The 17,584-nt window shown below is 46.2% G+C and overlaps 2 protein-coding genes across 2 annotated transcripts in view; one reads left to right on the forward strand and one right to left on the reverse strand.

Moving 5' to 3' along the window:
* Positions 1-194: 194 nt before the first annotated feature.
* On the reverse strand, positions 195-15,458 carry wash1 (WAS protein family homolog 1). The gene is made up of 11 exons (XM_042111126.1): positions 15,326-15,458; positions 13,962-14,102; positions 7,975-8,086; positions 6,088-6,231; positions 3,718-3,854; positions 3,315-3,450; positions 2,771-2,975; positions 1,950-2,126; positions 1,292-1,450; positions 744-812; positions 195-625 (listed from the first exon to the last, which is right to left on the reverse strand). Exons 1-11 carry the CDS (start codon positions 15,331-15,333, stop codon positions 471-473), a joined length of 1,443 nt encoding a protein of 480 aa, XP_041967060.1. The 5' UTR covers positions 15,334-15,458; the 3' UTR covers positions 195-470.
* A 341-nt stretch (positions 15,459-15,799) lies between these two features.
* Positions 15,800-17,584, forward strand: part of iqsec3b (IQ motif and Sec7 domain ArfGEF 3b) — a 48,947-nt gene continuing 47,162 nt past the window's right edge. The window contains 1 exon segment of the mRNA XM_042110555.1: positions 15,800-16,467. Within this exon segment, the coding sequence (XP_041966489.1) occupies positions 16,064-16,467 (404 nt within the window). The 5' untranslated portion in view covers positions 15,800-16,063.

Below are 17,584 nucleotides of genomic sequence, written 5' to 3' on the forward strand. Positions count from 1 at the left end.
AGTTGATATGAGTCTAATCACTTGAGCTGAGCTCTCTAATTATCCAGAGAACCATCTGCTTTCTCCTCACAGAAAGTGTGTGTGTGTGTGTGTGTGTGTGTGTGTGTGTGTGTGTGTGTGTGTGTGTGTGTGTGCGCGTGCGCTTATGAGACAGCACTGCTGTTTATCTCTAATTACAAACATACAGACAACAATGAAATGACAAGGAATTTATTAGACATTCTTGGCACTGCTCAGCTGATGAAGTTAGTACTGTTATACACATTATGATTACAAAAGCCTCACACAGGCACGCTCTTTCTCGCTCTCTTACACACACACACACTCTGTCTATCTCACTCACTCACACACACTCACACACACACAGAGCTGTCAGAAGTCCTACTTTTGTACAATCAGTCTTTAGTGTCCCCTAGGGGGCGCCAATCTCTCTCCATTGTTCCATTCTGACTCCTCAATGGTCTCCATGGCTACGCCTCCCAGTCGTCGTCCTCCTCCTCCTCCCCCCCTGCCTGCTGGGGTGCTGGAAGGGGCGGGATCACGTCCGACATCCTGGCGAAAGCGCTGCCGGCTCCCGAGGGTGCGTCAGAGGTGTCTCCGGCCCCTGGCCCTTTACCCGAGATACCTGAGGGAGGTTACCATGGAAACAACATGCTTATGCTCATAAGCACTGATGACCCCCATTTCAACCAATGGAATTTTCACAACTGTGTGAAATATGCAGACACACACACACACCGTACCTTTCCTGCGCATGGCCAGCTTATTGAACAGGTCAGACATGAAGTCTCCTCCACTTGCGGCAACCACCACTGAGAACAGAGTGATGAAGAGATGAAGGACCAAGAAAAACATTAAAGCAATTATGTATGTGTGTGTGTGTGTGTGAGTAAGAGAGTAAGGCATGAATATGTGTTTGTGCATGGCTTTCAAGCAGAGTAGGCATGTCTGTGTGTGCACCATTGACGTGAAGACTTGAGTTCCATTGGTCATTGATGTGTATGTGTGTGTATGTCCTTCTAATAGAACAAATGTGTGGGTGTGTGCATGTACATGCATTTGTGTATGTTTGTGAGTGTATGTGTCCTTTATGTCCTTTCAGTAGAATGTATGTATGTGTGTATGTTAAGGACTTTCTGCTTTTCCAGTAAAATAGGAGTGTGTGTGTGTGTGTGCGTGTAAACATGTACGTGAAGCACTTTTCACTTTCTGATATAATAGGAGTGTGAGTGTGTGCATCACCTTCCAGCAAAATACAAGTGTGTGTGTGTGCGTGCGTGCGTGCGCCCACCTTGCTCCTGCTCCTTCTGTTTCTTCTTCTCCAGCTTCCTCTCTTTGACGTTGCGCAGTTTGGCCTTGCCGATGCCGCCGGCGTTGCGGATGGACTCCAGCAGACTCGCTCGGCCGTCCGATGGCTGCACCAGCTCCGTGGACGCCCCCTTCACTGCGCCTGGGGCAAAGGTCACAGCACAAAGGTCACGCTGGCATTTACACACACACACACACACACACACACGGCTGTCTAGCATTTACGCACACACACTCGCTACCTTTTTACAGTTCAATGAACAAAGTGTGTGTTGTTGAAAGTAGAATCCAAGCATGTTTATGTAAGTGTGTGTTAATTGTGACTCAGTGTTGTTTTAATTACTATTTTTGTTTTTGTGATAACACACGTTACACACATTTTATAATGTTTGTTAAGACATCACTAGCAAGCACAAAACACATATCTTCTATATTATTGTCAGATGCCAAGAAGCAAGAAAATTCTGTTTGTAAATGGAATCTTATCACATGTAATATTTGTGGTCAGTGTGGAACTAGTGTATACTGTATGTGTGATGAGTGAGTGTATGTGCAAGTTACCAGGCACTTGTGTGTGTGTGTGTGTGTGTGTGTGTTATGGGTCACTAGCCCAAGTGCATGCATGCGTGTTGGAGAGTTACCTGGTGGCTCTGTGTGTGCAGAGTCTGGGCTTCCTAGCGCGGGTGGAGGAGGCGGGGGAGGAGGTGGAGCGGGAGGCTGAACAGCAGCAGGTAGAGCCGCCAGGAGGGAGGAGTCTGGAGGGGGAGGTGGGGGTGGGGGTGGAGGAGGGGGTGGGGCTGCCTCTCTGAAAGTGGCACCTAGAGGAAAACACAACATGCACTCATAGAGTTCAGTGTTTCCCACTGAATTGAATTCTATTTGTGGTGGTAGGTTTGCAGAATTAACTCGAATGCAACAGTGTTTAACAAATTAGTGCAGCACGTTATGATTCTAACCATATTTAAGCACAATTTAGTACAACCAGGAAAATCATTGTGTGGAGGTCAATGTTGATATTGCGGTGGGCCGCCACAAATAAGCTAATGTATGGGAAACACTGGAGTTAACACACTGGATTATTAGCCACTATATTCTGTGTGCCTTTACTCATCAGAGTCATTCAAAACATTCATCACATACATTAGCTTCTGACCCCGCCTAGAGGAAACACAAAGTGTTACAGATCACAGAGTTAAAAGATCGCTAGAAAATACCATGTGTACTTTTATTCCACCAGATGTATTCATCATTAACATTCGCCACATGCATTAGCTTCTGGCTACTGTCAGTTCACGATTCCATATACTGTTTATACACACAAACATCCAAAACAACTAACCCACAGGTGTGTTAACACTACTTCATAATCATCTAATGTCTCATGGGCAGTGAATGTGGGGAAGTTCAGGCATGCTAGAGCAGTGTGTGTGTGTGTGTGTGTGTGTGTGTGTGTGTGTCTTACCTGGTCCATTGTGCTCCTCAGGTTCGGTGAAGACAGGCAGCTCGGGTATGTTGGCACTGGCTGGCACTGACGGGGCGAAGCCAGGCCCAAGGTCGGCGCTGTAGGTGAGGTCATCGGCGATGCCAGGTAAGTCTGGCAGGTAGGAGGGCACGTCGATCTCTGGAACCTGCCCCAGGTCAGGCACGTAGAAATAACTCTCTGGAGCCTAGGGAGGGAGAGAGGGAAGGAGAGAGAGAGAGAGAAAAAGAGAAGGCCAGTCATTTGCACTAATAAATAACCTCTGATCTGAACGCTTGTGTCAAAGTGTTAGCTCGGACATTGTGTCTCGCCTAGTGTGTGTGTGTGTGTGTGTGTGTGTGTGTGTGTGTGTGTACCTGTCTCTCCAGCTGCTCTCTCTTGGTGATGGACAACATTGTGTCTCGCCTAGAGCGTGTGTGTGTGTGTGTTCCTGTCTCTCCAGCTGCTCTCTCTTGGTGATGGACAACATTGTGTCTCGCCTAGATCGCGCGCGCGTGTGTGTGTGTGTGTGTGTGTGTGTGTGTACCTGTCTCTCCAGCTGCTCTCTCTTGGTGATGGACAGCGGAGCATCAAAGGGTTTCTCCTCCTTCTCCGTCTCTAGGCTGGTGTGGGTCTTAGTCACCGCCCCCGACAATGGATCCAGGAACACGTATTTCTTATACCTAAACACACACCCACACACATGAACTAACATGAAGTGGAGTGGTATTCAGGCTCTCTGTAGTGTGTGTGTGTGTGTGTGTGTGTGTGTACTCACAAGTTCTCTGTAGTGTGTGTGTGTGTGTGTACTCACAGGTTCTCTGTAGTGTGTGTGTGTGTGTGTACTCACAGGTTCTCTGTAGTGTGCGGGTGTGTGTGCGTGCGTGTGCGCTCACAGGTTCTTTGTAGTGTGTGTGTGTGTGTGTGTGTGTGTGTGTGTGTGTGCTCACAGGTTCTCTGTAGTGTTGAAGAGCAGTAGTGAGCTGACTGAGCTGATGTTTCTGGGGAGGCTTCCCAGCCCCTCTTCCGTCTCATCCTCTGGTCGCTTCTTAGTGCTCACACACACAGGGAAATACAGCAGCTTCTCCTGAAACACACACACACACACAGGGAATTACATCAGCTTCTACTGAAACACACACACACAGGGAATTACATCAGCTTCTACGGAAACACACACACACATTGGGGAAATACAGCAGCTTCTCCTGAAACACACATACACACAGGGAATTACATCAGCTTCTACTGAAACACACATACACAGGGAAATACAGCAGCTTCTCCTGAAACACACACACACTCAGAGGGAATCACATCAGCTTCTACTGAAACACACAAATGCATTAGCTTCTCCAAGACAGACAGACAGACAGACAGACAGACTGACTGACTGACTCACTGACTCACTGACTGACTCACTGACTCACTGACTGACTCACTGACTCACTGACTCACTGACTCCCAGGGGAAATTCAAGAATGTGCAGAACCAAAAATTGGTTGGTTTTTCCTGAACCTCTTGCCTCAGTGTTCCGAGCAGTGCAGTTCTAATATGACTGGGGAGTATGGCCACAGTGTCCTTTAATGAAGTCATCAGACATGTGCACTGCCAAGGGAGCTCTTTTCTGTGTCAATATGATGTGGCAACACACACGTTGCACACACACGCAAACGCGCACGCACACACACACACAATGCGGCAGAGCTGAAGTTAGCACATTCCTGTAGGCACTGCCATCTCTCCATGGTGCCCTTTCGTGCCGTCAGGGTGTGTTTGCTGATGTTTGGGGCGTAAGGCTGCTGCTAATGCAGCTCATCTAGCCCATCACAACAGAGCGCAGCAGGGCACGTTCACGTGAAACTACACCAGGCGGGGCTGGAGTATAGCAGGGCACGTTCACGTGAAACTACACCAGGCGGGGCTGGAGTATAGCAGGGCACGTTCACGTGAAAGTAGTCGGGGTTAGAGAGATGGAGCTGGCACCGTTATAAACCCAGCCTCCATTAGTTATTACTAATGTTCCACGCACCAGACGGAATGCCTGGATGATGATGGATGTCTCCATTTACACATTACTGTAAAACCATTTTCAACCACAGTGACTTGGAAAGGGAAAGATTTTGTGTGTGTGTGTGTGTGTACTGTGTGTGTACTGTGTGTGTGTGTGTGTGTACTGTACAGTATGTGTGTGTGTGTGTGTGTGTGTGTGTGTACTGTACAGTACAGTATGTGTGTGTGTGTGTGTGTGTGTGTGTGTGTGTGTGTGTGTACTGTACAGTATGTGTGTGTGTGTGTGTGTGTGTGTACTGTACAGTATGTGTGTGTGTGTGTGTGTGTGTGTGTGTACTGTACAGTATGTGTGTGTGTGTGTGTGTGTGTGTGTGTGTGTGTGTGTGTACTGTGTGTGTGTGTGTGTGTGTGTGTACTGTACAGTATGTGTGTGTGTGTGTGTGTGTGTGTACTGTGTGTGTGTGTGTGTGTGTGTGTGTGTACTGTGTGTGTGTGTGTGTGTGTACTGTACAGTAGGTGTGTGTGTGTGTGTGTGTGTGTGTGTGTGTGTGTGTGTGTGTGTGTGTGTGTGTGTGTGTGTGTACTGTACAGTATGTGTGTGTGTGTGTGTGTACTGTGTGTGTGTGTGTACTGTGTGTGTGTGTGTGTGTGTGTGTGTGTGTGTGTGTGTGTGTGTGTACTGTACAGTATGTGTGTGTGTACTGTGTGTGTGTGTGTGTGTGTGTGTGTGTGTGTGTGACAGAGCAAGGGATAAAGGAAGAGGGTGAAAGAAAAGATGGAAAAGAGAGGAAAAAATGGAACCATGAAAATTGCATGAAACAGAAACAGACATTATCAACCATAGTGGGGAAGATTCTGTGTGTGTGTGTGTGTGTGTGTGTGTGAGTGAGAGAGAGAGAGAGAGATACAGAAACAGAAAGTGAGCAAGAGAGAAAAGAGAGAAGAGAGGAAACCGAGCCATGTAAGGGCATGAAAGGCAGCCGACTCAAACAGAGAGTAGGAGGAGGAAGAAGAGAAGGAGGAAGTGGAGCAGGAGGAGGAGGAAGAGGAAGGGGAGGAGGAGGAGGAGGAGGAGGAAGTGGAGCAGGAGGAGGAGGAAGAGGAAGGGGAGGAGGAGGCAGTGGTGGAGGAGGAGGAGGAGGAAGGGGAGGAGGAGGAGGAGGAGGAGGCAGTGGTGGAGGAGGAGGAGGAGGAAGGGGAGGAGGAGGCAGTGGTGGAGGAGGAGGAGGAGGAAGGGGAGGAGGAGGCAGTGGTGGAGGAGGAGGAGGAGGAAGGGGAGGAGGAGGAGGGCGACGAGAGATTATCACCTGTAGTGTCTTCTCATCAAAGGGCCGGAGCTTGGCCTGCACACGGTAGCGCTGTCGTCTCTGAGAGGGGTCTGTTGCCCCAGAGAAGATGGAGGTGTAGTCCTGGAGACGCTCTGGAGCAGGGTACTTGGCACTGGAGAATACCTACACACACACACACACACACACACACACACACACACACACACACACGTGCACACATTTACATATACACATGAAATAATAGCCAATGTGCGTACATAGTGTCTTTCTGAGTTTGGATGTTATGAATTTAGTATCATTCTTCCAATTAAGGTGTCATGGTTAAAATTTTACGTGTCAACAAAACATGTCGAATCCCCAGTAGAGTAGCCAGCTTCAGGTGTCTCTCTCCATGTGGCTATGCGCTAGCGCTCCACGTGTTGTGGATGTCATGTGATTAGCATGCAGAGGCACAGCACGGAGGGAGGTGGGGGGTGGGATGATGGGGGCTGTGCTGCTGTAGCCCACTGGAGACAGGGGGGGAAGGGGAGGTTGTATGGTGCCATACTGTAGCCCACTGGAGCCTAACGAGCAGTGGGTAAACCACAGGGGGTCCGACACAAATCAGTCTCCACTCCAGCTGGGGGCCCGCGCAAAGCAGGGCTGTCTGATGAGATGCTGTAGACACTGGGATGCCAGTCAAGGGTCGTCTAATTTGAGTGTGTTCTGTTTGTTTGATTTGAGAATGTTCTGATTTGTGTTTGGAGTGTGGCCTGACAGAGTGAGAGTGTGTTTTTTGTCTGATTTGCATTCTGTTTGTCTGATTTGAGTGCTCTGTTTGTTATATTTGAGAGTTCTGTTTGATTTGGGAGAGTTCTGTGAGGTTATGTCCACACGTAGCCGGGCATTTTCAAATATGGAGATTTTTGGTAACGCTTTACTTGACAGTGTCGACATAAGAGTGACATAACACTGTCATGAACGTGTCATAAACAAGTCATAAACGTTTATGACTTAAAACAACACCAAAGAGTTTTTTGTACCTTAAAATAATGTTTCCAAAATCGTTTCAGTGGTTCATCAACTTGTAACAGGGTAAGGGTTAAGGTTAGGTTTTGTGTGTCATGACAGTGTCATGTCACTCTTATGTCAATACTGTCAAGTAAAGTGTTAACGATTTTTTTATACGTTTTGACCTTTCTTGCACATGAAAACTTTCAGTCACGGAATATGGTTATTATAACTCCGGCCAGCTTCAAGAGTTTGGAGAGTTTCAAAAACTGTTTGCGTGTGGACAGGGAAAAGGGAGTTTTTGGATTGTGACATGACATTTTCTCCTTCATTTGATATGGTTTCAGGTCTCTGATTGGCCAACATCACCATCTGCTTGATTGACATGTTTTTGATTGACGTGTTCTTGACAGCCTTTCACGGTCCGTGTGGACAGAATTATTAAATATAGAGGAGGAAAAATGTCAGTTTTCAAAAATATGTCTATGTCTGATTTGAGTATTTTATTTGTCCGATTTGAAAGTTTTGTTTGATTTGGGAGAGTTCTGTTGTATCTGATTGTGAAGTATACTTCTTTTTTGAGAGAGAGAGAAAAAGAGTTTGTTTGTTTGTAAGATTTAATTTTGTCTGACTTGAGAACGTTCTATTCTTTGATGAAAGAATTTGATTTGAAAGAGATCTTTTCATCTGACGTGGGAGTATTCTATCTGAGACGAGTGTGCTACGTTCTGTTTGTCTAGTCTGAAAGCGAGCCATGTCTTCGAGAAACGTGTGTTCTGTTGTGCTTGTCTGTTTGGAGGGTGTTCTGGTGGGAAGGGGAGGGGTGCAGTGTAGTTGTAAGTTTATGACAGTCAGAGACAGGACAGGAATAATTAAGTGTGTGTGTGTGTATGTGTGTGTTTGTGTGTGTCTCACCTTGGTGGCTTTCTTGCTGCCTTTGATCTTCTGTACTCTTGCCTGGGCCAGTCTAATGCGGTCTGTGACTGTCTGCAGCTGAGCACGATTCTTTTCAACACTCTGAGATACCCTACACACACAGACAGACACAGACAGACACACACAGACACACACACACACACACAGACACACAGAAGAAGGATTACATATGGGGGATATGCATTATACTACATGAAGGACATTTAACACACACACAAACACACATATGCACAGTAAGCAATAAATGTGCACATACACTACCACATGACTCAGAGACCCACAGTAAGACTTGAGTCACTGGTGAGGCAATGCGCTGTGATGAGCGGAGGATCCACAAGGACGACTGTAATGACCCTTTCTCCAGAGAGCCCCAGGACCATACATAATTAAACACGCTCCCCTCCACCAGGACCTCCGACACAGCCGGATCAAACAGACTCAGGACGGAGTTCATCCACAACCCTGCACATCTACCATCACAAGTGTCAAAGCCACACTTGAAGTACCATCAACTGACATAAGCAAAAGCTTATCAAGGGCACCAACGCTTCTAAAGGTAATAGTGTTTCCCAAACTTTTTTCTCTCTCCGACACACTACTTACTATGAAAAAAATCTCTCGGCACACCACCATGATATTAAACACAGAAAAAGTCTGTGGTTTATTGCCGTGCAATTTTTCCTGCGGCACATCTGCGCAGCCCTCACGGCACACGGAAACACTGAACTAAAAGACACACCAGTTTACCTCCTGCACTTTTGTCTATAACTGTTAAGAGTTATAGAGTTGTAAATTGCTGTGCTCCCTTGGATGATTTTATTTGAATCATTCTTTTGTTCATGTTTCCTGTTTTCAGTACAGCATGCACTTGATGTAGCCTGGAGATTCCAGACCCTGGCAATCTAGAAAGATTAAGGGTCTGGCCACGAATAATGTAATGGCCCAACTGGAGGGGCGGCACCAAGCGTGCATTTGAAAATCTCACTGCACGCAATTGGATAACACAATACGACCAATGTTTACTGACTGATTCCGGACTTCGATGCAATTGGATAACACTGTGACTGTCATCTGTTTAGCTCGTCTTTGGCCCGCCTATAACAGATACACCGATGTGATTTGCTCCTCGCGATACAAGTGGCAAAAGTAACGTGCATCATTACTTATTGCCAGAGTGTCTTGCAGAGACCATCCAAATTGTGCTCTTGCGAGAACTCTGGAGTTTCCAGGGTACACTTTATGTACCCTGTTCTTAGACTGTAATAAAGCTTTTATTACACTATAACATATTAGTATAGTCAGATTGAGCCAATATTAGGACTTACTAACCCACTCTAAGGACCATCTAAGTCTCGACTGTGACCATGCTATACTGCAGACAAATGGTAACTGTACTGCAGTCAAATGAAAACATCGGACGGAGCAGCTAACCTTAAGAATAATCCATTTAGTGTAACTTTTCACGCAAGACACAGATTTGCCCATTTACGTTGCTGGGTAATAATAACTCGTGGTGATACAGCCTAGCAGAAAGCATTAGCATTATGTCTTTGATTTATTTTTTGACTTAGATGGCTGGCATGAGGGGAATGTCGCTGGCAGTGCTATTCTGTTCACTCTTGTACACTCCGACAGCTAGCAGGGCCTATTAGTAAGATGGGGGAATCTGGAGGCTGAGATTTGTGAGGCTGACGATTCTCTCCACACACACACACAGACACACGCACACACACACACTCTAAATACGAGGACATTTAGCTGCTAGGCCTGCTTCCTAATGTCAGTGGTTGCTGCGTCTCTTTTGACTGGTGGTTTTTAAATAGGGTTGTTCCGTGTAAGTGGTGAGATGGATCCACTATGGTGATGGTGCAGAAACAGACTTTTAAGATGAGGACTGTCTGCGTGTGACCTTGAAACAGCCCGATTCAACTCTTGTGCGTGATTGGTTTGCTATTAGTGTTTCTGAAAGTTTTAAGATACAGGCCGACAACAACACATTACAGCATCTCTAACTCACTACACACACACACACACACACAGAAGCCTCAGGTGCTTTCCTATGTCTAAAAGCCTTTCCATTAGCGAAAAGGAAAGGTACACAGCATGAGAGAGAGAGAGAGAGAGAGAGAGAGAGAGAGAGAGTTGGGGAGGGGAGAGGTAGAGAGAAAAGGCAGAAGAGAGAGAGAGGGAGGGAGGGAGGAAGTAGAGAGAAAGACAGATAAGAGAGGAAAGGAGGAAAGAGAGAGAGAGAGAGGAGAAGGTGAAAGGAAAGATAGCTGATGGTGCACAGACATAAGGCTGCTTCTGCTTAATGGGGCTGACCCAGAATACAGCACTACACACTTTCTCTCTGTTCCAATCAGCGTTATTCCCACAGTATACTCACATGCAGTGCACTATGTGCTTACTCGCGTAGTGTGTGGATTTGAGCAGGGTAGTGTTGTCTCAAATCAAAACACCAACTCTCTGCACTTAGCGGAAATGATGATCACAACATTTAAACACTCCAGCAACACCACCAGCTGCCACACAAACAGAGCCCTTCACTTCAGATCCCTAGAACAATTACATGCAGAAATAGTAATCATAATTTACTCAAATGGGAAATTTAAAGGCAGACCAGCTAAGTTCCACTCATAAAACATGAACATTTGTGTGTCCAAAAACTGATAGTGTGTTCCAGCAGCTCTGGGGGGGGGGGGGGGGACATCTGGGTGAGCCCAGTCATCATCACCCATGTTGGAACACCTGGGTGAGCCCAGTCATCATCACCCATGTGGGAACCAATGACCTCAGGACACAACAGGAGCATGTGGCAGACTCTATGCAAAGGGTGGCACTGAAGTAGTAATCTCCACCCTCTTACCAAGAACTAACGAAGATTAATGCAGACACAACTCACGGATGAGCTAGAATGTCGAACGTCCACCTGGCATACATTGATTTTGCCGTCCACAGCCTCCAGGACCATGTCCACCTCCATAGAGTCTGCGTAGGGGCGTTTGTGCTTAAACACTAAAAGATGCTGCCCTCTGCCAAAGCCCCAGCAGTCCTTCCACATCCTATCGTCAACACACACAGTAGATACAGGCAGGTGCTTGAAACTTCCAAAGATGATCAGTCTGCAGCCCAGCACCAGACTCAACACCCCACGGTCCAGAAATGCACCAGACCCAACACCCCACGGCCCAGAAATGCACCAGACCCAACACCCCACGGCTTAGCACCAGACCCAACACCGCGCGGCCCAGAACTGGACCAGACACCCCTTTGTCCAGAACCAGACTGGCAGCCGTAGCCTACTGGTTAGCACTTCGGACTTGTAACCGGAGGGTTGGCGGTTCGAACCCCGACCGCACGACTGAAGTGCCCCTGAGTTCCCCGAGTGCCGCTGTTGCGCCGGGATTAGTGTGTGCTTCACCTCACTGTGTGTTCACTGTGTGCCGAGTGTGTTTCACTAATTCACAGATTGGGATAAATGCAGAGGCCAAATTTCCCTCACAGGATCAAAAGAGTATATATATATTCTTATACTTACTATACAGACTCAATCTCCTACAGCCTGCAGCCCAGCTCAAATCCCATCACCCCGCAGCCCCTGACCAGACCTAACCTCCTGGAGCCAAACCGCCATGGAAGAATGGAATGTTCTTAATGTTTTCTGCAAGTTGCTTGACAGTTCCGCCGATGCCATCACATGCAGGATTTTGACATCCCTGCTGAATGGAATTTTTTTGCAACTTTGCATGGGAAATTGCATGGAATCGGCGGAACTGTCAAGTGACTTGCAGCACGAGCAAGTCTGCAGGCCACTGATGCAAACCATATTCTGACACCAATGGAGATGTTTCAATGGGCAAAAGAAAACATTAAGAACATTACATTCTTCTTTGTTAGTGCAGAAGATATTAAAAAACACGAGGAAACGTACGAATTGGAGAGACGTTACGCCTCGGCCAAAACGATCAGTGGAACACGATCGCATCATTGCTTTATACCAATTTCCAGAAATAAGATATGGATGAAAATAATATCACAGGATACAATATTCACAGATGTCGATGCAGGACAACGATCCAATCCAGAACACTTGGAGGCAGAGCACTCGCAGTCAGAACAGCCACAAAACTCAATTTTTCAACCAGGAAAATACATTGCCTGTATCTATGATGATGACTCGTTCATTGAAAACATTGTTGAACGTTCAGATGAACATGGTGATGTTTTTGTGAAATTCATTAAGTGCTCGCCAGTACAAACTTGATCAAAAGGACCATGACAAAATTATGCCACTGCTTATTATCCAATTATCCAATTTCTTGGATAATAGTTAAAGACACTATTCAATTTAATTTTCAATTAAATTTTATTTGGAGAGTGACAGGGGCAAGGAAAACTCCCTTCTATTTGAAGTGTTCTTACACTATGTAACATTCTTGTTATTTAGTTCTTTAAAAGTTTGATGGCCGGTCTCTTTCATGGGGGATAAGGGGTTAATCCGTGACAGTCTCAGTATTTAATTGTTTGCCATCACTGAGCATAATACTAAGTTATTTCCACTATTTTCATGCTTTATCATCACTAAATTCTGGAAACAATGTCCAAAATGGTGCATTATGAAGAATAAAATTCATATTATGGAGCTTCATAGTCAAAGGTTTTATTTCATTAAAAGAAAGAACAAATATGTATCTTTATCTGGTATAAATCTCATTAGGATCATCAAGTGACCACATGGTCGTTTGGGGGTCCAAATATGGTGTTCCAAAAGAGTCACCTCTACCGGAGAGGGTTTTTGGACCCCCATATAACCCCCACCAGTGGTACCATACCCTTCAAATTTATTTTGGCAAGAGCAAGGTTCCCACATATAACAAATAATCCTGTTTAGAACCACCCAAAAAGTGAAAAATCACACATGCCGTCAACATTTTTTTGGACTTTGGTGACCCACCTCTCACCCAAACAGTAAGGAATGTTGATTCTGCCTCCAGAAGTGTATTACAGGCTACAATGAACTACCACACCAGTTTCCAGCCTTCTACCACTATTAGAACAGACGTTATGGGCTTCCAAAAATGTCAAAAGATGAAATGTGAAATTCCAATGTGTCAATTAGGGCCGTGGCACCCGAAATTCAAATGGATGCCACGGGCAAACCGTTTGAGATATTGACCTGAAACTTCAGATTCCCTCGTTTGGTAACATAAGGCATATTTTCACAGCTTTTCAGCTAAATCTGAGAGGTACCATGTACATGATACCCCGATATTGGCTGTTTTCACATGGAATGACCCATATGCAATATATTGAGAGAGAGAGAGAGAGAGAGAGAGAGATACCTCTTCTCCTGCACATTTTTTCTGTTGTCATGGAAACCTTGCAGATAATATCTGAGCTGGGATTACCTTCTGTGACACTCATGCTGATACAGACATAGATTCATTCATACATAGACACACACACACACACCTTAAAGGAGAATTCCGGTGTGACATTGACCTAAAGTGTGTTGAAACATGATACCAAGTGTGAATGTTTGTCTCATAGCTCATCTCGGCTTGTCCCCTGCACTCAGAAATCTGGCGCTAGTTAGCCGATGCTACCAACAGTTTTTCGATGGGGGTGCCTCGGGCATCGGCCTAGCCATGAAAATAAATCACTGTTTTACACCATTTACGTGGCTCAAAGTAGCTCCACACTTCATTGGTAGACTTCTGAGGGCCTTAACATTTAAAACGAGACATTGAGAACTTGAAAAAGCACTAAATGAATGAATGTGTGTGTGTGTGTGTGTGTGTGTGTGTGTCTCAGAGAGAGAGATTTGCGGGAGCATTAACAAGGAAGGGGGAACCCAGTGCTGGATGTATGTGAGAGTGATTGCATGTGTGAGTGCATGTGTGAGAGTGTGTGTGTGTGTGTGTGTGTGTGTGTGTGTGTGTGTGTGTGTGTGCATGCATATGTACCTGGTAAAGATGTCTGTGGAGATTTTCTCCAGATACATGAGGGCATCAGTGATCTGCTGCACGGCTTCTTCTCTTCTTAGGTCAGGCTGGATCAGGGGCACTGTGTACACCTGACCCTCCAGGTAATGCTTCTGTGTCATCCTACATACAAACACACACACACAGCTAGAATAACTACACATTTGGTTGCATCTGATTTACAGCTGTAGAACTCTTACTGTAATGTTATACTGCATGAATCCAAGGATAGGGTTCAGAACTCAAAAGTGTGACTGCAGTACAGGCCTATAGGACTTTTATTGACCTTCCCCTAGGGGGGCTTTAAGAGGGTCCTGCCTGTCAGTTTAACGCAAATGTTGGGGCAGCCGTGGACTACTGGTTAGCACTTCGGACCTGTAACCGGAGGGTTGCCGGTTCAAACCCCGACCAGTAGGCACGGCTGAAGTGCCCTTGAGCAAGGCACCTAACCCCTCACTGCTCCCCGAGCGCCGCTGTTGCAGGCAGCTCACTGCGCCGGGATTAGTGTGTGCTTCACCTCACTGTGTGTACACTGTGTGCTGTGTGTTGTGTGTTTCACTAATTCACGGATTGGGTTAAATGCAGAGACCAAATTTCCCTCACGGGATCAAAAGAGTATATATACTTATACTTATATCCTCATTGCAAACAGAAGGAGCGAGCTCAATAGCGACAATCACATGATGCCCAGCTGGTCAGAATGAGACCTCTCGTGGGGGCTCCAAATGACCCACATCTGACATTTTCAAAGGAGGTTTGCAAAATAAAAAAAAAACGGAATCATAATAAACCAGATTTGATAAACGGAGAAAGTGGAGCGTGTGTGCATATATCTGCTCTCTAGATGGGAGCGTTACAGGTGGTTTCAAGAATCGGCACAGAATATCGTCAAAACATGTGACCTATGCGTTTTGAATTGACAGTATTCTTTGTAATGACGAGGTCTCTACAACTTACGCGTTGATTTCATTTTTGAGTTTTATTTTAGACCTGTCGAAAACACCACTGAGGCACACGAGAACGATGATGAGACGCACGCTCAGACGACCTGAGCTGATTTTTACGAAAATTAAAGCAGCATATCCTCACATTGATAGCATAGACACTCTTCTTCAGAGAATCATTTTCTAAATCATATAACATAGGCCTATCATAATTCTATGAATACTTTTATTGCAACGTTAACGTAGCCTACTACTCTAGCCATGGCCCAATTTCGTGGAAAGAGAAAGAGAGGAATTAGCTGTGAATGTAGAGAGCATTTAAAATGTCCAAGCGCAACGACTAAGCTTTTATACTTAACCGCCAACAGCTAGTATTGATAAGTTGCTGAAAACGTGTCTTACCTGACCATATAACGGATCCGAGTTATGAAGAATTGTTGTGTAGATAAAGGTTTTCATTAGCCACCGCACAGTGACTTGTATACTTCCGTATTGAGCAGTATCACGTGACTGCGAGGGCACGTAAACTGACGGGGGCGTGTTATGTCTTCCCATTTTGAAGTAAAGCGTAGTTTGCCCTACCTAGCTGTTGTCGTTGTTACATGACACTTAACGTTTTGAAACCGTTAAGAAATACGAACAGATGTATGCTGTAACATTCGACTGGTGTAAGATTAATTCACAACTATTTGACAATTTTATTGTTTTATTAAATTACATGATAATGGGCTTGATTTGACACCAAATAGGGTTCTGCATCAAAGTGAATAGCTCAGTGCTTGCTTTGATGCGTGATTACGTCAGTCCACCCCTGTGCTAAGCCCACCGACGCGACATCCTCTCCGTGTTGGGTTGGATGCTTTCTCTCGCATCAGCACCAGCTCTCCCGAGTGCGCGCGCGGGGCAGTAGGAGGAGAGGAGAGTCCCTAATTGCGCGTAGCATCTCCGCTTTAAAAAAAAAAAAACCTCTGCACACCTAAGGGGAAAGAAAGAAAGAGGGCGAGGAGGAGGGAGAAAGCGCGAGAATTAAAGAGAGAGGGAGGTAAAAACAGAGAGCGTTGTCACTGGATAACGTCTTGCTGTGTACAATTCGCCAGGCTGTCCTGCTGACCGGAGCCAAAGGCCGAGGTGTTCGAAATCATGGCGAGTTTGCTGGAGAACCCCGTCCAGGCGGTGCTGTATCTGAAGGAGCTGACAGCTATCGTTCAAAACCAGCAGAGTCTGATCCAGACCCAGCGGCATCGCATCGACATCCTCGAACGCAAGCTGGACGACCTGGTGGTGGAGAATAAGCAGCTGCGAGAGACAAATGAGCTCCAGCATCATCCTCCACACCACCACCAAGCACAGCCGGGGCAGCTGCCCCAGGCCGAGCAGTCGCCCTCCATTCCCCAGCAGGAGATGCAGCTTGTGCCGGCTTCGACTCTTTCCCCAAGCCCGGAAGATTCTCCTGAGGACTCGGAACGCCGGCAGGGCTGCAAGGCGCTGGTCCCGCAGACTCCCTCGACCCTCACCCGGGCAGGGGCACGGGCGCACAAATCAGAGTAAGGGAGATCCTTCTCTTATCAATCAGATTCTCTCTCTCTCTCTCTCTGTCTGTCTCTCACCCTGTCTGTCACACCACACACACACACACACAAACTGTAAAATAATAGATTATATGCAATTTTTTATTTTCTTAGTGTTTTAAACAGAGTCATAGAAATAGGTTGTCACATCTCAGGTCTCCTCCTGCGGATAACGGATGAAGACAACACCAAAACATGGCTATTACGTAACAGCACACGGAATGCGTGTGGTGGCGCGCTACTGTAAATACACAGTGCGCTCGCTCGCTTAAATTATTCAGTTGATTTGCTTCCTAATCCAGCCGCAAAGAATTCATTTAGTCCAGTTCTATCTGGGTGTTGTGGAAACCAATAGCCCTGGCCTGATCTGTGCAATTTGTTTCTGTATTGCAAATACAAAAAGACAATCCTTATTGATGAAGTTGCTTTCAACTAGATTTATGTGTCTTTTAGGCTATTCCTTTTTTGTGTATTTTGTGCCTTTGCTGTTTCTTACTGTCTGGTGCGCCCGCCCCCCCCCCCCCCCTTTAATTTGTATGTAGTGTGGTGTGTGTGTCTATGTTTGTGTGTGTAGCTGTGTGTGTGTGTGTGTGTGTGTAGCTGTGTCTGCATGTGCTTTTTCTCTGTGTGCCTCTGCTATTGTGGTCTCTCGTCTCTCTCTCTCTCTCTCTCCCCCTTCTCTCTCTTTGCTGTATGTATGTGTGTGTGTGTGAGCTGTGTGTGTGTGTGTGTGTGTGTGTGTGAGCTGTGTGTGTGTGTGTGTGTGTGTGAGCTGTGTGTGTGTGTGTGTGTGTGTGAGCTGTGTGTGTGTGTGTGTGTGTGTGAGCTGTGTGTGTGTGTGTGTGTGTGTGAGCTGTGTGTGTGTGTGTGTGTGTGTAGCTGTGTCTGCATGTGCTTTTTCTCTGTGTGCCTCTGCTATTGTGGTCTCTCGTCTCTCTCTCTCTCTCTCCCCCTTCTCTCTCTTTGCTGTATGTATGTGTGTGTGTGTGTGTGTGTGAGCTGTGTGTGTGTGTGTGTGTGTGTGTGTGTGTGTGTGAGCTGTGTGTGTGTGTGTGTGTGTGTGTGTGTGTGTGTGCTGTGTGTGAGCTGTGTG

This window comes from Alosa sapidissima, chromosome 11, assembly GCF_018492685.1.
Source record: "Alosa sapidissima isolate fAloSap1 chromosome 11, fAloSap1.pri, whole genome shotgun sequence".
Taxonomy (NCBI): Eukaryota; Metazoa; Chordata; class Actinopteri; order Clupeiformes; family Clupeidae; genus Alosa; species Alosa sapidissima.

Excerpts from the sequence above, each read along its gene's own strand:
- wash1 (XM_042111126.1), bottom strand. Across the intron at positions 6,232-7,974 it reads GCAGCAAGAAAGCCACCAAG|GTATTCTCCAGTGCCAAGTA; the intron begins GTGAGACACACA and ends GTGTGTGTGTAG. Across the intron at positions 2,127-2,770 it reads TGAGGAGCACAATGGACCAG|GTGCCACTTTCAGAGAGGCA; the intron begins GTAAGACACACA and ends GTTTTCCTCTAG.